The sequence below is a fragment of the Lagopus muta genome, chromosome 6 (genome assembly GCF_023343835.1).
Source record: "Lagopus muta isolate bLagMut1 chromosome 6, bLagMut1 primary, whole genome shotgun sequence".
NCBI lineage: Eukaryota > Metazoa > Chordata > Aves > Galliformes > Phasianidae > Lagopus > Lagopus muta.
Genome location: NC_064438.1, coordinates 36,097,988 through 36,121,637, shown reverse-complemented (window position 1 = coordinate 36,121,637; position 23,650 = coordinate 36,097,988). Strand labels below are relative to the sequence as shown.

The 23,650-nt window shown below is 35.1% G+C and overlaps 1 protein-coding gene across 15 annotated transcripts in view; it reads left to right on the top strand.

Moving 5' to 3' along the window:
- The window catches only part of RALGAPA1 (Ral GTPase activating protein catalytic subunit alpha 1), a 114,735-nt gene that overhangs the window by 49,518 nt on the left and 41,567 nt on the right, over positions 1 to 23,650 (top strand). For all 15 annotated transcript variants that reach the window (XR_007377981.1, XM_048950135.1, XM_048950138.1 and 12 more), the window contains 13 exons: positions 2,696 to 2,848; positions 4,118 to 4,311; positions 4,437 to 4,535; positions 4,635 to 4,790; positions 5,955 to 6,083; positions 7,004 to 7,129; positions 7,839 to 7,897; positions 9,575 to 9,683; positions 11,847 to 11,957; positions 12,906 to 12,974; positions 14,967 to 15,101; positions 15,628 to 15,811; positions 21,803 to 22,667. Coding sequence is in view for 14 of the 15 variants with exons in the window: in XM_048950135.1 (XP_048806092.1) it covers positions 2,696 to 2,848; positions 4,118 to 4,311; positions 4,437 to 4,535; positions 4,635 to 4,790; positions 5,955 to 6,083; positions 7,004 to 7,129; positions 7,839 to 7,897; positions 9,575 to 9,683; positions 11,847 to 11,957; positions 12,906 to 12,974; positions 14,967 to 15,101; positions 15,628 to 15,811; positions 21,803 to 22,667 (2,389 nt within the window). In the remaining variant the exon portion in view is untranslated. The remainder of the gene's footprint in view (positions 1 to 2,695; positions 2,849 to 4,117; positions 4,312 to 4,436; positions 4,536 to 4,634; positions 4,791 to 5,954; positions 6,084 to 7,003; positions 7,130 to 7,838; positions 7,898 to 9,574; positions 9,684 to 11,846; positions 11,958 to 12,905; positions 12,975 to 14,966; positions 15,102 to 15,627; positions 15,812 to 21,802; positions 22,668 to 23,650) is intronic.

The window sequence follows — 23,650 nt, the reverse complement described above, 5'->3', positions numbered from 1 at the left end:
ACAAATCAAACTGCATTTTCAGATATGTTTAAGAACTGTCTTCACTTTCTTGCAACTATTTTCACATTCAAAAATTGCCTTTCTATTGAAAGAAGCATGATAAAAGCTTTTTCAACATTGTTGTTTAGCTTGGTCAACAATAATCAGCTTGACTTTCATTCTCTTTACTGTGTACTTGTTGAAGTCCTCACAGAGAATCTGTTCTTTATCTGTTTGTTTGTTTGTATGTTAATGATTTCATTGCTATTTGGTTGTTTTGTCCAAGTTTGCATTGTAATTGACAAGATTACAATTAATGACTGAGTTGTCCATTGAGAAAGTTCTGTGGCTGTCTTTTCTTGTTGTTTGGACCACTGTTTTAGAGAGGTGGTTTTTGTGTGTCACTTCAGTGCCCCCACAAAGTTGGAGCCTATTGTCTAATTTCTTTTCACACGTAAGAAGAAAACACGGTTTCTTTGAAATTTTTGAAAGATAGGCAGCTGCATAGTGTAAATCACGTGCGTGAAGAGTCACCTGATAGGGAAGCTGCAGTTTGAATTCAATGTGATTAGATACCAGAAGATACATGTGGAAACTCAACTTCAAAGCACAGCATCAAAGTTGAAAGCAAGTGTACTGCGGTATCTTTTAATGCTTAGAAGATTCCAGTAGATCAGCAAATTTTCCATCGTTATTTGTGTCTATTGTTTTCCTTCATATAAAATCTCTTTCCCTCCCTCCCCTACTCTCTCTTTTCCTTCCTTCCTTCTTGCCTCTCTCCTTCCCTCCTTTTTTCTTCCCACTTCTCTACCCCAACACTCTTTTCCTTCTTCTCTATGTCTATTTCAATCCCTCCCCTTTTAGTGAACAGAATGGATAAGTAGGAAAGGATTTCTTAGGACACCTTTAAATGTGTATTTTACATTAATTTTGTATATTGAAAACAAGCGATCAGAGTCAGGTGGATGGTCTCCTATACTTAAAAATGCAGAATATGGAGTGAAAAAATATTCTGTGTGTGAAGTAGTAGTGAAAGAGGAAAGGCATTGCCACAGTTTGTCATTTTACAGAATTTAGTGATGTTCATATGTATGTCTGTATCTCCTACATAGATGCATTGATTTAAACTGCTGGTAAAAACTGCATTGCTTTTCAATCCAGTAGTGCAAGTTTGTTTAGCATTGTTTCTGTTCTGATAACACTTCACGTTTTCTGTCAAGTTCTTTAAAATGTTTAATTTTGTTTCAAAGAAGAACATTTAACAACCAATAATTTAGGAAAATTACTATTTTTAACACCCTCACTTTTTCTTTTATGTCCTTAGATTTTAGTTTATCTCCAGCGTAATATTTTTTTAATCAGTCATTTTCCAAGAGTTAAAATTCAGAGACGTGCATTTTTCCATTTTAAAATGTGCTGATGTGTAGGGAAATATATAGTGAATACCTGTTCTTTATTTCCACTGCTGTCTGAGTATTCAGTCTGAACTTGCCATTTTGGAAGAATCTTTAAGCAAATTCAAGAAGTGAAATTTGTTTAGCAGAAGTTAGTAAAAGTACCAAGTAAAAGTGTGTGCTGCTCCTATGTAAGTATCTCTTAGAGTAGAGTAGATCAAGTAACTGTCTAGAGAGGTTGCTCTGTGTTGATCATGGAAAGATGCCTTTGCACACTGCCACTCGAAAAGCTCATGTTCTTCCTTCAAGGATTAACATTCCTCTAACTATACATAGAACACTCCCCCCTTACAGATTTTCTGGTCAGCAGATAAACATCAAAGAATATGAGGGCTGTTGGAGAGGGTCCAGAGGAGAGCCACAGAGATGATCAGGGGACTGAGGCACCTCCCCTGCGAAGATAGGCTGAGGGAACTGGGCTTGATCAGCCTGGAGAAGAGAAGGCTGCGGGGTGACATCATTGCAGCCTTTCAGTACCTAAAGGAAGCCTACAGACAGGAGGGGAATCAACTCTTTGAAAGGGTTGATAACTTCAGGACAAGGGGAAATGGTTTTAAGTTGAGGGAGGGGAGATTTAGGTTGGATGTCAGGAAGAAGTTCTTTTCTATGAGAGTCATGAGGTACTGGAACAGGCTGCCCAGAGAGTTTGTGGATGCCCCGTCCCTAGAGATGTTGAAGGCCAGATTGGATGGGGTCCTGGGCAGCCTGGTCTAGTATTAAATGGGGAGGTTGGTGGCCCTGTGGCAGGGGGGTTGAAGATTCATGATCCTTGAGGTCCCTTCCAACCCTGGCCATTCTGTGTTTTTTTGAATATCAGTCCCCAGTTCGAGCTTTGATTTTTAAATCGAACTGTACACATCCATAAACCTGGAAAAACGGTTGTTTCAGCAAAATTTCTGCTTGAATCGTTTACTGGGGAAAAATCTACGTGAAGGAATGTGTAGAGAAATTTGACTGGTTCTGAGCACTGCAAGTGCTGCAGAATAAACACATTTAAAATTATTTTGATTGAAAATAGAGCTCTGGTAGTCCATTCACCTGATTTTGATGTTCATCTCTTGCCTTTCCTGTATGTAATTTGTTGTCTCTTGGAGCTCAGTTCACAGGCAGATCTTATTGCAGGTTTTATATCATTTTCTTTTTTGGCCAAATTTGTTATATTAAAGTATTTAAATTTTCTTTTAATGCTGTGTTTAGAAATTTCAGTAGCTCAAAAGGACAGAAAAGGCTTTTAAGGTAACTGTTAAAAATTGCATTTGCAGGCTCTGAAAGTGCTTCTCCAATCCAATCTGCTCTTGGATCCCGATCACAGACACCCTCTCCTGCCACTCTTCATGCAGATCATATTGAGCAGAAGGATCTGCAACTGGATGAGAAGCTCCACCACTCTGTTTTGCAGACGCCAGATGACCTAGGCAATATCTGGAATAGAAAACATAAACCTGTTTTTCCTTTCTTTTGAATGCAATACAGTGAAGTAGATAGTATCCCATTAGCTGTAGACAATCCTGTAAAAAGCTATTTCATCTGCACTTTTAAAAATATTTAATTGCAGTTATCGTCTCAGAAAGCAAACCAAAACCTTTTCTACGTTTTGTCTTGCATTTCATTGAAACTATTAGCAGTGGGCTTCTAGTCAGTATATTTATAACTGTTCTTTTTGATAGATAGAGTTGTGTCAAGGTAACCTTGTATGTGGTCCTGCCAAGGACAGTTTTATCATTAATGTAAAGGTAGTAAGACCTAATTTTTAAGTAATGTTTTTATTTCTTCTTTTCCCTTTAATATTTATACAAGTTTTAATTACTTTAAGTTATTGAATTTTAAAATACATTCACTTTATAAACACAAAGTTATCAATTCTCCCATGTTCAGTCTCATGGAAACAGAAGAATGTCTGATGGGTATTTTAGACCCTTTTTTCTTTAAGGTAGCCTACTGATGAACACAAATACAATCATTTTGCTTTATACTTTGTAATTTGCAACCCAGAAGCCATCAGTGTCTCTACCACAGTGGTCCAGATCTTCAAATGAAGAGGCTATGAGATTAGGCTGAATTTGGATTTCATTTTCATTTTGTATGCCTATGGGAGCTGCAAGATTTACAGAAGATCTCAGCAAGTTCTGGTGCTGAGGTGTTTTAAAACCTATGTGAGAGGTACAGGAGGAAGAATGTGGATGCTTTCTGCTTTAGAACTGTGGTTCCTTAGGTAGTTTGCTTTGGCTGTTTAACCACATAAAGTGTGAGCCACTGTAATGTGAGCATTCTTTCTATGTGCAAACTGGAACGAACAGATCTTCCACTAAAAAGGACTGTCCATTCATATATTGTGTAGAGATAATGTGTAATGATGCATAGGAAGAATGAGGTGAACAGAGTTCACACAAAACTGCCACACTGGGTTACTGAATTAGGGCTCCAGTAGTGACCTTGAATGTTACTTACGGACAAAATATACAAGAAACAAAACAATTCTTCTAGAAAATTTGGAAGTAGTTACGTAATTAAACAGTTTCAGTTTTGAGATGGCTTAATGGGTAAGAAATATCTTACTCTGAAAGTCTGATTGTTTTTTTTTTTTTCTCTTTCAGTTTTATGGAAACTATGTATGTAATAGTTCAGGCAGAACTTTTCCTTCTGTAAAGAGGTAGATCTCACTATGTTTTTTTCTTCCTTTGCAGAAACTAGTGAATTCCCCTCAGAATGTTGCAGTGTTATGGCTGGGGGAACGCTTACAGGATGGCATGCAGATGTTGCTACTGTGATGTGGAGACGAATGTTGGGAATTTTAGGAGATGTCAACAGCATCATGGATCCAGAGATTCATGCCCAGGTTTTTGATTATCTGTGTGAACTGTGGCAGAATCTGGCCAAGGTAAAAGCAAACAAACAAAAAAACCTCTTATCCAAGCTGTTTCAACAAGGAAGGATTTTCAGATGGAACAACCGTCACCTGACATATTTCCCTTATTTTATTTTGTTTTATTTTAATAATTGCAGATAAGAGACAATCTTGGTATTTCAACAGATAACCTCACTTCACCATCTCCACCAGTTTTAATCCCACCACTGAGAATTCTAACACCTTGGCTGTTCAAGGTAAATTTGAGCACTAAGTAGTGAAACAGAAATATTGTTGCAGAAGTGTTTAATTTACTTTTTTCTTTTATGGATAATCAACGTTTTTTTAAACTGTAGGCAACAATGCTGACTGATAAATATAAACAAGGAAAGCTACATGCTTATAAACTTATTTGTAAGACAATGAAGCGAAGACAAGATGTATCTCCCAACAAGGATTTTTTAACTCATTTTTACAATATAATGCACTGTGGACTTCTTCATGTTGATCAGGTAAGTTTAACTATGATGTACCAGTTAAAATGAATAGTAGAAGTAAAAATGAAATTGTGAGAAATACTGGATTTTAAGCTGAGTATTTCAACTTTTTCCTTTAAAAATAGCTATGTGACTGGTACTTTTTCCAGGCTTTGGTAAATGGCCTATATGTTCTTCATTGTAATCAGAAGTGTTTTTTTGTAGTCCATTTTAAGCAAGTAAGAGGGCAGAAAAGGGTATTCTTTCTTTGTTTTTTTTCTATAACTGAGTGCTGCAGACTGAAGCACGCAAGAATAAAGGAAACAGGTATCTCTAATGTCTACTGGTTTTATTTGCTTCCTGGTGCAACTGTTCAGCTAATGGGAAAGTAAATTGTCATCACTATATGTCTGGCGTAGTTTATTTCTACATCAGATATAGAAAGTAGCAAAGACATTTAATCAGAGGAATAGATCTTGTATGTTTTAATATGAACAAGTCTGAAAATAGTACATGGTTTAAATGCTCTTTTTAGAGATTCACGTTACAAGTGTGAGTGCTTCACCACAGTCTTGTAATTTAATGTGTTGAATGACTATACACCAACAGTGTTATAAAACACTATGTCTTTATATGTAATTGTCTTTATATTATGATTCCATAAAAGATACATAAGAAGTTAACACTTCTTTTAATGTTATACTAAGGTGACATTTGTTGGAGAGGATTTAAGCATGTTGTTAGGGAGATATGAGCAAACTTATCTAGTAGAAAGTGACACTGCCCATGGCTGAGAGGGTTAGAAGTAGATGTTCTTTAAGATTCCTTCCAATTCAGTTTTCTAAGATGCTAAGTAATAGCTGGTTATCTCTCTGTCTCTTCTGTAGCTATTTAAATGAATTGTTAATCATTTATAAAACCCTTACAATCTAAATGACTTAATACAAAGGTGGTACAGTAGTGTCCAAGATTAAATTGATCTATAAAGTATACTATACTTACATTAAGATGAGTATACATATGGAATGTAACTTTTTTGTGCTACTCCTTGTTCAGTAATGAAACCTAGAATGTTCCAATGGCCACAGTGAATTTACATGCTTTTTTATTCCCAATTTTCCGTTCAATATCTGCCTTTTTTTCATTATTTGTTCATGTTCTTGACATTCTTTTCCTTTTTTTTATTCTTCCTTGTACAAGGATATTGTCAATACAATCATCAAGCACTGCTCTCCTCAGTTCTTTTCACTTAGTTTGCCTGGTGCCACCATGCTTATTATGGATTTCATTGTAGCAGCAGGAAGGGTGGCAGCTTCTTCTTTTCTCAATGTAAGTGTTCAATAGTTCATTCTCATTAATGGGCAAGTTAGAAGGATTTGAGAGAAAACTGAGCAATATTTTTCCTTGACTGGGGTGTTAATTTGTCCGAAGAAGTCAATGTAACAGCAAATACAGACACTGTTAGTGTTTCATTCTAGCACACTACACATGCAAGTCCTTCATGGAAAATGTAATGTGAAGTATACTAACATTGCTGTTGACACAGTAATTTTAGAGTTCTAGAACTTATGATTGCCATTTATCTGCACTTCAAAATATTTTAAAATAAGTGGTCATTTTGGCTATAACTTCGCGTTAGAAATACAGCTATATTTACACACATACATACACACTGCAATGACTTTCATAGTCTGGCTTGAAAACTCCAGTGTCTGATAATGTTGGCCATTTATATCTCTGATATAGCACCTAGGCATCCTCAGCTTTTTATTGGAACGCTGATGTGATTATTCAAGTGCTGTTGACCTTGTGTGACTGTATTCCTCAAAGGTCCCTAATACTCCAGTTATCAATGACTTTTGGCTCTTCTTACATAATTCACCTTTTAACTACTTGTGAAATTCAGTTTTCCTTAAGGCGCTATCAGAGCTGATCTTTGCATCTTTTTATGCTTTTGTCTATCATGTCCAGCAGTGTTAGCTGTCCAGGCCTAGTTACTTAGTCATTTTTCTGTAATCCTAACAAATCCTTCATTTCCTTTTGGCCAGCTTGGAAAATGGGCGTAGTGTGTGTATGAGTAGCAGTCCACTGGGATGTGATCTCAGTTTGCTCAGCTTTAGAGAATTTGGAGAAGGAAAAAAGAGATAACTGTGCACAGTTTTAGCTGTTGTTCTTATTTAAGGCAGCTAGAAATGTCATCTTTCTGACTGCAGTAAAAATATGTTTCCCTTCACCTGTTTTTCTTTCAGGCACCAAGAGTTGAAGCGCAAGTTCTTTTAGGATCTCTTGTCTGTTTTCCCAATTTATATCATGAACTACCAGCTCTTCACCCAAACATTCCTGACATAGCTGTATCTCAGTTTACAGATGTTAAGGTGGGAAATTTAAAGACTATTTGAATAGTATTCTGCCACCAATGAAATTATGATATGATGATATTCCAGGAAATAATGACTAAATTTTTTCACGAGCTATTTCAAATAGATCCTGTAAAATATTGTGAAACATTATACTAATAAACTTACTGGATGTTTACATAAGCTTTGATAATAACCTGCAGATTTAGGGACATTTTGCAGCAGTTCAATCAGAATTATTCTTGACATCATTCTTAAGGCCTGTAGTCACTTGTTCTCTGGATACTTCCAAGGACTTTTTTAATTAATAGAATTTTGATTAGGAAAAAAAAAATCATTTCATACATACCTCAAAGTAACTAGCAGATGAATACTTTCTGTGGTATCATTTGTGATTGTTCACAGAAGTTAGCTACATGATGGTCGTTGTTTGTTGGATTTTTTTCTTTCTTTCTTTCATTTTTTCCCCATGATACTTCATGGAAATGTGTTGGATGAATCACCAGAAATTAGGACAGTAACCCGTGAGATGTTCTTGAGTTAGCATAATAATGTACTTCTGTGACAGACTAGAAATTGATATAGTGGCAACAAACAGTTCTGACCACAGACCTGGAGAGCCAGCTAAATGATGTGCCTGTCTGTCTCATAATAAAATTCCAATTTTCTAACATTTTATGTGATTGTGTAATTGGCAAACTGGTGAGCGTTTTCCTCTTTGTTTTAGGAGCTCATAATTAAAACTGTGTTAAGTTCAGCCAGAGAGGAGCCATCTGGTCCAGCACGGTAGGTCATACAAAAGGAGCTTCTAAGTTAGTAGTTACTTTTATATATTATACTATTTTGAAGAAGGTAAATTAAAGGTTGTAAAGTAAAACTTTGTATTCTATTCATGCTTTTCTTCACTACCATCTAAACATGGTCTACTGTTTTAATTCAAAATGTTTTTTAAGTAGCTAGGCTGCTATCTATCCATCATATTTGAGAAGTCATGGCAGTCTCATGAAGTCTATGATATTTCTGGGCAAATTTCATCCTTGTCTGCTGCTTTGGATGCATTCATCTCAATATTCTTGATTTAAAGAAGTCAATGAGTAGAAACTTAACAGCAAAGTTTTGTTATCATTAAGCAAGGTATTCTTTATTGGCTGTGCTGGGGTAGTATCGAGATGACTCTTCAAGAATGCTCCCACAGTTGATCGTTAGTAAACATGTTATATTTTCATGTGTATTACATATTCATTACATTTCCAAATTCATTATCCTATCCACCCTCAGTGGTTGCCCAACAGACACAGACATATTTGGCGATCTTCAGTGTCGTCTAGCCTTTTACCACCTTGATGGTCCATTGTCAGTCCATTCTTAGTCCTTGGGATGATCGTTTACTTCCTCTCAATAGTCCTTTTGTCCTAAAGATTGCTGTGGAATGCAAGGGCAATCAAGAAGTCTCTGCTCGCACAGATAAGGAAGACAGAGGGGAACATCTTGATGCAGTCTGTCACATTCTAGGCATTCCGTTTTTGCTGCTTTTGACTTCTTAAAGCAGACCAGCCTTACAACATGTCTCCCCATCTACAATACTACGTCACAGTTATCATACAGTGGTGTTGTAAGCAAGTGTTAACCGAGTATTTTGTGTAATTACTTCTTGAAATCATTCTTTACACTTTTTCACTCAGAGAGTGGTAACGCACTGGAACAGGTTGCCCAAGGAGGTTGTGGATGCCCCATCCCCATCCCTGGGGGCATTCAAGGCCAGGCTGGATGTGGCTCTGGGCAGCCTGGTCTGGTGATTGATGACCCTGTATATTGCAGGGGGGGTTGAAACTGGATGATCTTTTCAACCCAGGCCATTCTGTGATTCTATGGTTCTATTTCCAGATTTTAGAGGAGGAAGCAACAATAAAAGTTAGTTTTAATATTTAATCAGAATGCATACAGTCTTTAGTGTTCATTTACTCTTCTTCCATTCATCCTTGGTTATTGCCAATCTAAAAATACTTAAACACATGTGAAGTAATAGGGTACCCCTCTCTCATTTATTTGTCTCAGAAGCTTTAAGCAAATATGAACAAACTCACACTGGGTATGAAGACTTTGCTCCTCAGTTTTTTCTTTGTCTTAATAAAATACTTTTTGAAGATAAGATATTAATTCAAGGTGTTAATTCAAGAAATTAAAATATTTATAAATGTTAAGAAAAATATTTTAAATCCATAAAACAAGCAGAGATACAGGAGTTTTTAATTGCTTTTTGATTTTTGAGTTAGTCCTTCCTTCCCTGTGCCTTGACAGAGGTAGATAGGATTTATTGTTTTTTTTAAGTTACAGGACTATAAAGGTCTCTGGTGTAGAAAGAAACTTTATCAGGCTTTAGCAGGACATATCATGAAAATAAAAGGTGTGCATATTCTTGTAGTGTGCCTTTCAAGTTATTTATCCTCCAACATTGTTTTGCAGATGCGTTGCTCTTTGCAGCCTTGGTATTTGGATCTGTGAGGAGCTAGTTCATGAATCTCATCATCCTCAGATCAAGGAAGCCTTGAATGTGATTTGTGTTTCTTTAAAGGTGAGAGACTAACACTTTTGTGATGTGTTTTACCTTGACCACAAAATCCTATCCACCTACATTCTGTGTATGTTCACTTCTAAATTTGCAAGCCATTGCATTAGGTAGTATAGTTTCTCAGGCATCACCAGATGTGTAGAGGTAGGTATAGTGCCTGCATCACATGCATGGAAGCACTGGAAGATGTGTGATTTCCTGTGGTGAAGTTCTATACTCACTCCCAGACAAGGTCACTCAGGCCAGGATTTGTTAAGAAAAAAAAAAAAAAAAAAAAAGAATCCAAAGACTGATTGAGAGTTTGCATTGAAGTTTAAAGTTTATGTTAATAAACTGCCTGTTGAAAGGGAATAATGAGCAGTATGATTTTGGGGAGAGGTAACTTGTTTTTATGACACAACAGGAATTAACTAGCCTGCTTACTCAGGTGTTTGTCTCTGTGGCTGTCTTATAACAGTAATTCGTAGTCTTTTTTCCTGTTTACATGGTTACCAGAAATAAAAAATGTTGATTAAAACTTTGCCTTCTGTTTTTTTGCCTGTGCTTCTTTTTTGGTCTCATTAGTTCCTTAAATGTTAGAAGATATAGCTCTGCTTTGCAAGAAGCTGGCTTAGGATAGAGTTTTATTCCAGTGTATTTCTCACCTTTGAATTATTGCCATTCAAAAACTTTTATTTCAAAATTCTTATTGTTCCATTCGCACTTCATTGCCCAGGTGCTTCAGCTTTCTTAAAGCTTTTTTTCCTGTCTTTTTTTATAGATATATGAGATATACCTTTCTCTGATTGGTTAATAGAATTGCACTTGTTAAGAACACAATCTAAGAAGCCAATGAACTAGATCTAACTATTTTTATAACGTAATTATTCTGAATTCAGAGGTCAGCACTTGCCCACCTTGCAGCACACATCTGTCATAGCTTCACTGCTTAGTAAGTGAGATTAGAACATGTAAACTAATTTATTAGTCTTTCAATAAAGGAGGAATTCTAAAGTTACTCATCTTTATCAGATAAATAAAATAGGATTTTTTCCTGATAAAAACAGTAGTACCTAACTATCTGCTGGGTGATATATGATTTCTTAGAAATAAGGTTTGGAGTACTTGTTTTCACTGAAGATGGTACTTAAGTAACAAGAATATTTAAAGTCCTTCCCTTCCCCAAAACCTTGAGGCCATTGCGTGTAATTTTTTCTTCTGTGAATTCTGTGCTGTCTTTAAAAGTCTGTAGTTTGACTATGCTAATAACCAATTTGAATTATATATTAAGCTCAGATTTGTAGAATTTTCATGTGCTAGATGAATAAAATTCCCTTGTAGAATTGAATTTGTGTTTGATATTTGATGCACAGTTTATATATAGTTTTAATGCAACTATAACACAGGAAGGCACCTCAGTTACATTTCCTGTGCATCAACACTTTAGAGAAATACACCTCTGCCTTTTCTTTTCTTTGTTTTTCCTCATAGGAATCTAGGGCAGCATGTACATCAACTAGCAAGAATGGAGAGTAATTGTACAAATGCACTCATGTCTGCCTTGACCATAACAGTTCAGGAGCTGTTTAAACCAGGCTCCTATGCAATAACATTTTCCAACATTTAAAAGAGTACAGAAAAGAGGAGGAGTATAGAAGCCAGAGTGCATTCATTTCCATTCAGACAAGTACTGTATGTAGCAGTCACTAACAAATAACTGAACAATTAATCTCACTATTTTTAGTACTGTGTCTTGTGCATTAGTTACTTGACTGTTCACCTACCTCAGTTCTCAACAAAGACCTCTGATTTCAGAATCCTGGGGTTTTTCTTCAGTGATGTGTTAATATTAATAATAATGCAGGTAAGAAGTTAATTTGTTTGTTCTGGCTTCATGGTATTATCCTAACCAGTCTGAGGTTAAACTTCAAGGAGTTCTTTCCCATTTCCTTCATTCTGTGCAACTTACTTGTGGTCTGATCCAGACCTTGGATGTTAGCTGATAATATTTGTTTAGGATTATAAAATCGTTTCTTTTATATTTTGCAAAAGTTGTTTCTCCTGCAAAGAATACATGAGAGCCACATGTTGGATTAATTCCATCATAGGAATTCCTGACCACCTTACCACCTAACATACTATTACATGAAGTCACAGTCATCATTACTGCACTGTGTTCTTTTCTAGTTTCCAAATAAAACAGTAGCTCAAGTTGCCTGCAGTATGCTGAACATGCTGATACATTATGTGCACAGACTTCAAGTGTATCAAGCTGATTCACCTTTAAGAATTATTCAAGTAAGTAATTTATTTTTTATTTTAAAGTAGCAGTAAGATATATTTCACTAAAATTAAAATACCACAGTATTGACAAGTGTGTTTCACAAAATGTGAAACTGATACTATCTTACTGAACATCAATGGTATGGATTCATGTAACATTTATTTACTGTCTCCAATATTAACATGTAAAATGGCTTTAGCATGTCTTTTTCTCCAGGATAACTTCATCATTATTTAGATGAGCATATTTTAAATTAAGTAAATTATTTTATATTAGATAATGGCAAATATGTATGTTTAAATTTAGTAAGAAAGCAGCTATTTAATAGGCATCTGCAATTGTATTTTGCGTATCAACTGATGTGTCAGCATAAAGCAAATATATTTTTCTTTAATACACTTCGAATAATGAGGAATTAGGCTGTGGCCTCTGTGAGTTGGAGCAGAAAAAAATAGAGGTCTCCCAGGTAACCAGGAAGGGAATTGTGTGGAAGCTTCTTGAAAGGCATAAGAAGGATATCTCTGCTCCTGTGCAGTCATATTATTGATTAACTGAAAAGAGGTTGTTTACAAGTTCTAGTATTTCAAGAAATAATGAAATTAGTATGGTCCCATACACAAACCATCAGGATAATTCCTGCACCCTACAAATATGTGGAATTAAGTTATCTTCCTGCCTGAGTATTTGGAGTAGCCATGTAAGTGCATTGAACCTAAAGATTTTGTGATACTGTGAACTTAAGTCAGTCATACATAACATTTTCCTTGCATTCAATTGAAAGGGTTTTATTTATAAAATTAAAAAAATGGCAAGGAATACTATGATTTTGTCTTAAAATAACCTAAATGTAATTCAGCTATGAGTCTAGTATTGTCCTATTTATGTGCTTAAAAAACCACTTTAAACTTAAGTACTTTATTATTTCTAGTTGTAAAGAAACTGTGCTGTTTTTTTTTCTCCAGATTCTGATAGCAACAATTACCCATCTGCTACCTGGTACAGAAGCTTCATCCTATGAACAGGACAAGAGGGTAAACATTTTCAGTTCCTTGTAACTTACAAGTAACTTACAAGTGTATAACAGTTCTGTTACAAAATTTAAGATATTCCTTTAGAGCAGGAATCCAGCTTAGTAAATGTAATGCAGTATTGTCTTCCCAGACTTACAACAATATTCTCTTTGCAAATGACTTTCTGATTTTGTTTGCTGAAAAATATGCTTTTAAAATTAATCGAAATAGATTGCTTACAGTCATTAGAATGTCTCCTTCTATCCTTAAGTTAAGCAAGGTAGACTTTTCAGACTTGGCTTATACTGAAAATATATTTTCAACTTCTTAGGAGTACATTTCAAAATACTCAAAAGGTTGTGAATTTTTATTATTTCAAGTAAATTTTTCAACAAGACAGTGTGTAATATTCAGATGAATTTAATTGTTGACATCCTCCAAAACAATTGCTGTCTTTTCATATTTTCAGTGGATCTGAGTCCCCTGTTTATGATGGACTCTTTCTGCAACCATCTTATACTCTCAGTCGTGCTTTCTGCCTCCAGAAAGTTTTGTCTTCTCTGAATTATGTAGGTTGCTCCAAAAGTAATCTGTCCTATTTATTTCCAACAGATAAAAGGATTGTAATGATGCTGTTTAATAGAGCAAATTCTCAACTACAAAATAATATTTTTAATATAGTCACCTCCATTAGCTTTGCATTTTCAGTGAAGAACAAGAGCCTCCATGCTGTGCTCATAAAAATTTGCACCAGCAGAGGTAACCTGCTATCACCACTATTTTCAGACCAGTCTTTGTATTTGGCTTTGTTCTTGGACTAGGGGAGCAAGAGCTGTGGGACACAACGGTCATTTAAATTTTGAACTGCAATTCATGTGTTGATCATTTTGGCCAGCAGATCTCCATTTCATCTCTCCTCTTTGCTTGAGAAGTCAGTATCTGTTGTAGAATATTGAAGCATATAATGTTAACCAACTTTCAACTTGAGGATGATTCCCATATGCGAAAACATTCCCCATGAATGAATGCTGACCGTTTTATGCCAAATACTGCATCAAAAATGCACCAAAAATATGTTGAAATATTTTGACAAACTTAGTCCTAATGGCTTTCATAAAAATTGGTTTAATGCAAAAATAATTGGAGACATTCATTGTTCAGTTTATTTTATGGTGTCTTTGCAAGGCGAAGTTGCAGTGTATTACATGAAGCGATTAAGATTTTTATGCATCTTTTATTAGTGAATTGCTTAGGTGGATTTTCTTTGAAAGATGTACATTTGGAAAATATTTTAGAGAATCCCGCATCTGTTTATCTGAATTTTTTCCTCTTTCATAGCTAAATTTTAAAAGTTTAAGGCAAATATTTGTAGTAAGTTATTAATAATTTGATGTGTGTCTTACTCTATCTCTGTTCTAGTCTTTTAAAATATCCCCTAGAGGGAGTTGGTTGTTTTGCTGACTGAGTAGAGTACAATACAGAAAGCAGTTGTATTACTGTCAGACGATACCTCATTCTGTGTAGCAACATTGACAAGTTGTGAAAGAAATTCTCTGTCATTTATAAAACGGTAAATGTATGTGAATTTGTCCACTTTTGTGTAATCCTTGACTCACTTTAAAGTGGATTTACATTCAGAATAGTATGTCTGCATTAACTTGTATGTGTCCAATCTGTCATTTTGTAAACAGCATCCTGCAGACCAATTCTGAAGAATCAGGGTATCCTCATAAGCACTGTAGCCACTTACTGATTTGTCATATTGAGAAAGTGTTGTATGGATAATCTTTTTTTAAATGTTTAATTATTAAAACAAACCTAAAATTTTTACTCATATTATATAGTATTTGAACATACTGTGGTTTTTAAACAAATGTGACCTGTAATTTCTGTGTAAGTTTGCCAGGTTCTCTAAATTGAGAAAAGAAAGCGAAACAGAAATAAAATACAGGGATAACTGTGAGGTCACAAGTGCTGTTTTAATTGATTTGTAATTGAAAGTGTTTGTTATAGTTGGTAGTTTCCTTACTTCTGTGCTTATTGGATTGGATAATGGCCTTGCCATTAAAGACCTTGCTGCAGCCTCTTCACGCTACAGGAGCAGAAAATGATAAGACTGAGAGATCTGTTCTCAATTGTATTTATAAGGTACGTGTTTCTTTACTTGCTAAATCAGAATTTCTAGACATGCAGGAAGCGTCAGCTTTCATGAAAACAAAGACGGAACTTTTCTGTAAACTAACCTCATTTTACCACTGAAATTTGGAGTGCTGTCTTAAATCTTGTATGTTTTGTAATTAACTCTATGTGATCATTGGTATATTTGGAATTCTTGATATTGTCTTACCACTTTGTGATTAACTATATTAGAGTATATATGCCATACCAGTAGCATACACTTGTGTTGCAGAAGACCAGCCATGCATTTAAGGCGTACGAAGATGTAGCTTTTACATACCAAACAATTTTCTTATCAATAAGCATAGCAAAGTTACCTTTACAGATATGGGTTTGTTTCTGTAAATATCAAGCATCTAAAATTTCCAGGATTTTGTCCTGCCTATCTACTTCTAACAAATTAATTTCAGTGTAAATAAAACTAAATCTAATTCTTATAAAGCCACCAAATAGAAATTTCAGTAATTAATGTAATGAAATCCTGTTTTTGTTCTAGGTTCTACATGGATGTGTCTATGGATCTCAGTGTTTTAGTAACCCCAAATATTTTCCCCTAAGTCTTTCTGATTTGGCATGTGTGGATTATGATCCTTTTATGCATTTAGAAAGCTTGAAGGAGCCAGAACCACTGCATTCTCCAGACTCGGAGCGTTCTTCTAAACTTCAACCAGTCACCGAAGGTTTGTCAAACTGCTTAAGTATATTTTCTTTCAAGAAAGTTTTAACCTTGTTTTCCACTACTGAAGTGTTTGTTTAAAGCATAAGTTTTAAGTCATACCTTGACACTACGTAGCAACATAATTTTGAACAATTGCTATTTGATTAACTGCAGTAAGTATCTTCTGAAGAATGTGAAGATCAGTTTGATATGGATTCTTCTGTGCTCTGTATCAACAAAAAAATTTGAGTACTGGACAAGCATTATTTTTCAGTAGTTACTTTCAGTAACTTTTTTTTTTTTTTTTTTCGATTTTATTCCTTTTTCTGGGAGTATTTTGGACTTTTTTCTTTTCTAAGCTTGCAATATTTTAAGCTTGCTGCTAATCTTTTTTTTTTTTTTTACTTATTATACTTGGTTGTTGATCTCTTTATGCTTTTAGAAGATAAATTGTCTCTCATTTGTTTGGAACCTTAAGAGACCTGGGAATTAACTTTTTCTTCAGATCTCAAAAACAAAAATAAATCAAGAAACTAAGATACAGAAGAGCAGTATTATACAGCATATCTAGTAGATATGAAATGGCTACATCAGGAAGAAAATTGAAAAAGATGAGATTAATACAGGCACCAGAAACTCTGTGTAGTGCTATTCTCCAACCATATTAAGTTGTTCCATTTAGGCTTCCTTAAAGGTATTAAGAACCAGATAAATGCAGAAGCTCTTTGTAGCAGCTGTGTGCTAACAGCAGGTGATTTTGTGGTCTGTAGTGACTACGTGCTGTTTTTTATGTAGAGAAAATGGCTAATCATTGTGCCCTTGTCTAAGGCATGCTTCATCATCCTCAAGTACTTTTTTGGCCAAAGAATTCTAAACATAGAGCTGTCCCCTAATAAGCTCAGTATTGGATTGAACAAGTCTGATTTGAGAACTATTGGCAGGAGGAGCTGTAATTATTAAATTTACTGAAGAATGAAGCAAGGTACTATAGTTGGCTTTTTGTCAAATGGCTGTGGTTCTTATTAGTAAGAAGTAATCATCTGCTGGGTCAGAATGAAAGAGGCTTCGAAAGATTCATTCTGTCCTAATTACAGTCTCACCTATACATATTATGTAAAGCTAATATTTAAAGCATTTGCCAAAATTAACTTCCACCGCATGTTCTATTACAGTGTGGAGAATTGTAGTAGCTTTTTATGCCTGGCATCTTTTGTATTCTGTAATAATCTGTAATTATGGGTTTGCAGCAAATGCTGTGTGGCTTGTTTAATCTGACAATCTGAAAAGACAACCCTGAATAGATTTCTCTTTAAATGAATGCAGTTGCACAAAGCCTTAGCATCGATATCTTCATTTCACATTTCTGTATGTGATCTGTTCTTTTATGATTTCTTGTTAAATTTCTAAATAAAAGTAATTTCAGGTGTTGCTTTTCTCTGTCCAGATAAGTTAAAGAAGCCCGTATGTTTTTAAAGTTTCAGAGCTCTGGAATTTTAAGTCAGTTTGTGAAATTTAGTTGGCAGATGACAGTGCTATAATGCAACCCTGGTCTTGCAACCATGGCACTTCTAGCCTACGCTGGCATTTTCTAAACCATCACAAAACATCTGTTCTCTCTGGCATTGAGGGGTGTAAAGTTAGTGTGTAGTGACCAGTCTGGGACTCATTCAAGAACAAGGGGAGTCAGGTAGCGCAAACTAGCAGCAGAGTAGTGTGCCAGTGGGTCAATTTCTTACTTAGTAGAGTACAAGTACTATCGTATTTTTTTGAAGATTATGGAAACAGGTAAAACAACAGTTTTAGGGAAATCAAAGACAGGATGGGGATTGCTGGACACTTTCCTTAAGATCACAAGCAAAAATGAAAGCACTGAAAGAGCATTATTTTAAAGACAGGATGGTTTTTATCAGTTGAAGAAATGATTGACATACCCACTTATGCCTCCCATTGTTCAAGATCAGTCGTGTTACGGTTACGTGTCAGATCGTTTTATGGACACTTACCCACACTGTGATGCAGGATGAGACAAGTATGTGGGACTTGTGTATGTGTGTATGTGTATCTATGATACAGCTGTACTGTGGGGACAAGATCTATTCGGAGGTTAGAACAAGCCGCCAATAAATAACAGGACAAAGATTTATTAAATTCTCTGGAAATAGGCAACAGCAGGAGAGAAGACAACTATGCCCGTGCTTGTTTCAGTAGCTTTCCAAAGGCTGTCTCAAAGAAAATGCTATACCTAGGATTATCATTGAAACTGTTTTTCCTCCTTTTTATAGGTTTCAGGTGAAATAGTAAATTGCAGTGTAAGGTTCACAAAGAACAATTTTGAAATTGTATTAAGATATTAAAATGTTACATTTAGATCAGAATGAACTTTTAGCAGCTAAAAGTAAGCTGCTTTTCTTGCATTATCATAACTTCCACAGTTGAAGTCTGTGGCGATTTTGTACAAGTACAGAATCACAGGGCATGTCTACTTAAAGGCTGATAAACAGACCCTCTAGCTAGCATAATCAGCAGCTTCCCCTAGCTGCAATATAGGCATATGGCTGTTTTTGCTAATTATCTACACCTGTCTAGCTTAAATTCAGCATCACAGTGATACAGGTGTGCTTTCTCCAAAGAGGATAGTGTTGCAACCATTCACTCTAGAGTTTAGTTGTATTCTGCCATGATCTGCTTACCTGCTTCTGATCTTTTACCTATCATTATAGGACAATGTATGTGAGGGAGAATTAAAATGGAACCTTTTGTTAATATATTTTAAATTGTTTATTTTAAATGAAGAAAACATTTATGAGAGGTAAAATTGAGGGTTTTTTTGTGATACTAACATAAGTGAGAAAGGTGGTTACGTGAAAATATGTGAACATCTGCTACCTATCTTCCAATATTGATTAATAGCAAAATCATACCAATGAATTCTAGTTGGAGGGAAATAATATTTTACAGGAATTTTTTGCAATTTTGGGCAGAAACACTTCGAGTCCTGTTCTTCATAGATCACAAATCTGTTAGGGATAAATGAGATTGGAAAGGCAGTAGTTCCATTGCATAGTTTCAGTGATATCAGTTATTGATTTTGTGTATTTTTTCCCATTTCTCTCATTTCTTCAAACACTTTTTTAACAGTTTTGTTTATACTGAACATTTTTCCTAGTATGTTTCAATTTCTAAGTAAATGATGTTCTCCATCCAATATAAATTTATAGTCTTTTCTTTAAAAATTAGGAAAATTATGTACTTCTGCTTTATTTTTAAAGCTTTGATGCTGATTGCCTTTTTTACTGGAACAAGACAAAAAAGGGAAAAACACCTTTTAAAAAAAATAGTTTATGCATGGTACATCCAGATTAGCACAATTTCTGTTTTGTGAAATTTATTCTAAACAGAGGTTCTTCCTATGTCCGTAGCTTAAAAATAGAACAGGTAAAGACTTTCATAATCTACTGTAAAATTTAGGTATCTAAGCTATGTTGAATTCTCTAAGGCTCCTTGTAAAAGTAATGGAGAAAAAGGAAAATTTCCAGAGAATGATTTCTCATTTCTGGAGTCTCATTTCTCCAATTTGTGTTTATTACTGAGATGAATCACTATGTACAGGTGCATCATTCTTTTAGGTAGCTGAAAGGATAAACAGAGTTAAACTTGCCTTCAGTCATTACTTTTTCCTTCTACTATGTAACTGCAGTTGTTTAGAAGCTGTTCAGCCAAAGTTGAAGTAAAGAGTTAACAACACATCCTAAGGAAATTCAGGAATCATCCATTCCTGGCACTGATACAAATTAGTGGTGATAGACCTTCATTCTTCTCACAAAAGAGGTAATTTCAGGAACTGAGAAAAATAGCCAATATAACATGCTTCTAGCAAATTACCAAGTGATCATGTACACATACAAATTGCATTGCCCAAGTGAGAGACTGTACCATTGTGAAGAGAGCAGAGATGTGTTCAGTCAGTAATACATATTGGCAAAGAAGCCAGTAATGTGTAATGGTGCGATTTAGTTTGTAGAATTTGTGGTAAAGTTCTGATGGTTGCATTATTGCATATTTTGATATGCCCTGCAGAAACACAGTATGTGGTTTGGATATGCATTTTAAGAATCCTGGTAGAATGTCCAGTTGTTCCTGTTTGAGGAGGTGGGCTTCTATGATCAAAATGCTAAAATGTGTCCTTTATGTTACAAATTTGATTTAAAACTGAGAAGTGAGAAGTACTGTACTGATTTTTAGAAGAGGCTTTTATAGATTTATATTCCTTTTTTTTTTTAAATTTAAATTCAAGAATAAAATTTTTACAGAATCACTGTGGTAGTATCGTTCTTTGTATCATTATATCACCTTTCCTTTCTGTATGTCGTGAAGCTCATAAGGGAGTATCTTTAGTAATACAGACACAAAGCAATCATTACATGGTTTGAGATTTTTAGGATTTGCCAGAAAGCAGTAATAGTGATATCTTACAAACTATGGAATCCCTCATTTCTTTGGTTGTTTCATTAGGAATACACTGAATGCAATTAACCTACTCAGTGTGAGACTTCACCTAGATGGGAAGCTCGCATCTGCTCCTAGGAACCTGAGAAAAGTGTTTTCTTACATATCTGTACATTACTGAGCTGTAAACATTTGGCATAAATCTGCTGACTAAGATGAGCCCGCATCTTCATTTCCAGGTGCTGGCTAGTACTGCGTTAGTAAATTATTCTCCAAGCATCTAACTTAATTTCTCTTTTTCTTGTATACATTTGCTTACAATTCCTTCTTATGTTTCAGCAGATGGCACTATAACTTAATTTCCTTGTATGCTATCAGTATCTGAGCATTTAATTCAGCTTCACTGAATATTTTTGTTTATTAATTTTTAAGCCACAAGAAGGCTGTGGATAATCTAAAAAAAAAAAAAAAAAATTTAAAAATCCACACATATTATCAAATTTGTTTTTATCAGTTTCCAAGACCTTAACTCATCAAAATATTTAAGTTTTTCTGAGTTTTGGAACAGAGTATAAATTAAGTTGATTTTACCAGTTATTAACAGACTGAGATGTTTCGCTTTTTGCAGTTCAAATCTAGTGCTCCCTAAAAGGTATGGAAGAGCCAGGAATCCAAGTGTTCCTTACGTGCTTTACCCAAACCTTGGGAGAAATATAAAAGGAAATTTGTTTGCTTCTGCAGATACTAAATACATCCAATACTTCAGAAACTAACTGTCATGGCAATCATTATGCATTACAAAAATTTAAATAGTGTTGTATACAAGTGGAAGGTATCCAAGAGATAATGTAAGTGGCAAAGCCTTAGAGATATACCAGTAAATTTCACAGGATAAATATAAGATGGGCACTTTCTACTTCTCTTTCCAACTGGAAAAACTTGGAGAGAAACTTTTAAAAATTCAATTAGGGTGTGAGTTGTATCTTTTTTTTTTTTCTTTAAACATTGCTAATGTTATTATGTTCAGTATAGGTAGCCTTTGCTGTGGTACTTTAAAATTATCTATTGTTATTGTCAACCTAATCTGCACCTATATGCTCCCCAGAGAAACTAAGATGAATTAGAGATTTTGTCCATCTATGTTCCTTTGCTTTGTATGGGGTTAATGGTGTGTAGAAATCATTAAAATAAACAAATAAATAAACTGCAATTTGAAATTATCTTCTTACAACATAATTATGATCTCTACTTCATTAGTAATTTAAGATTTATTTTCACTAGACTAAAGAATGCAACTGTTTATTTTAGGACAATGCTGATTACCAACATATGATAAGGAAGTATGGCAGGCTGTAAAATAAGATGCTTCTTTAATTGTGTTAAGACTTTTCATGCTAGTTATATATCAAATCAGTGTTTATCAAAAAACATATTTTCCTAATATTACCATGCTGTTTGCATTGCTTATCCTTTCTTTTAAACTCCCAAGAAGGAAGAGGTCAAAAAACCAAATCTCAGTGTTGTTTCCTTAACTCTTACTTGAAAACCTATGTTCTTTCTCTCACAGTGAAAACTCACATGCAACAAGGATTAATTTCTGTTGCTGCTCGTACTGTGATCACACATCTAGTCAACCACTTAGGCCACTATCCTATGAGTGGAGGACCTGCTATGCTAACTAGTCAAGTGTGTGAAAATAATGACAATCCATACAGTGAAAGTCCTGAACTTTCTCCGGAACTTTTTGAGAATCCAAACCTTCAATTCTTTGTGTTAAACAATACTTCCTTGGTGTCTTGCATACAAATCCAAGCAGAAGATGACATGCCTGGGGGAGGACTGTCTGCTGGACTTGCATCTGCTAATTCAAATGTCAGAATTATAGTGCGTGATCTGTCTGGCAAATACTCATGGGACTCAGCCATTTTGTATGGACCGTCATCCTTATGTGCATCTTCACAACAAACATCTTTTGCCCTTTCATTATCTCAACAAGAGAAAACTGAAGATCCTCTTTCTTCTTTTGAGCATGTAGAAGATATATCTGCAAGGGATGGAATTACACTCCAAGTAAAAAAGAAATTCAGAGACACTGTACCAACATGGGATACAATTAGGGATGAAGAAGATGCCCTTGATGAGCTCTTGCAGTATTTAGGTGTTACAAGCCCTGAATGCTTACAGAGAACTGGAGTCTCACTCAACATTCCTGCTCCCCAACCAGTCTGCATCTCAGAGAAGCAGGAGAATGACGTCATCAATGCAATTCTGAAACAGCACACAGAAGAAAGAGAGTTTGTTGAAAAACATTTCAATGATTTAAATATGAGGGCTATGGAGCAGGATGAGCCAACATCACAAAAGCCCCAGTCAGCATTTTACTACTGCAGACTACTTCTCAGTATACTGGGAATGAATTCTTGGGATAAAAGGTAAAAAGAAAAGATGAAACCGCATTTTTATAAACTCTTTTTGAAAGAATTGCGCTGCTCATACTTGGAACATAGTTGTTCATAGAGTAGGTTCAGCCAAAAATATTCTTGGCCAGCCAACAAAAGCAGAGGGATTTTGCAACTTGCAGCTAAAGGAAAGTGGCAGTTTTCTTGTGCATTTCAGCCTGTCATTTAGGGAGACGTAAAGGAGAAGCCTATTGCCTTTATTGCTACTTTCACTCTTAGTGTTGGAGGGAGATTTGAAGGAGTTGTATCTTTTCTAATAATCCTTTCATCAGCTAAGGTGTACTACCATGGATAGACATAGCATATTTTTACTTTCTTTGCCTCCCGTGTATGTTCTTGCAAAAATTGTTCCATTTCTATGCCAGAATGAGTCTTTCAAAGTGTCACATTCTCAGCTATTGTGTTGCTGGATGGTGTCCTGCTGCTTTGCCTGCTAAGAGCATGCTTGCATGCAGCTTCCTTGTTAGCTAACTAGAAAAGTGTCTTCTACTATTTATTTTCACATTGGCAATGTTGAGGTATTGTTTAGAACAGGAGACAAGCCACTTTTGGTTATGAACTTAAATGTCACTGCTTATGTTATCATTATGATTTGTGTTTAGCTGTATTTAGATATATGTGCACATAGATGTAGATATGTAAAAATATTAGATCCTAGAATTGAAGAGTCTGAAACCTTCTTTTGCCATATCTGTCAGATTCTGTATTGCAGACACTGAAATATTCTCTTACTTGGAGGGAAAATGGATATTCTGTAACTTAGTTCACTGAGTTACTACTGGAATCAAATTTTTTTTTATTTCAAAAATTTTGGTATTATGACCTTTAACTCCTCAAGGCAGGCTGTTTTTGAACACCACTGCTCTTAAATTCATTCCACTGTGTTTTACAGGGAATATTTTAAGTGCTTTTTTTATTTTTAGAAGTGCCTTCCTCACTGTAACATTGTTTTGTTT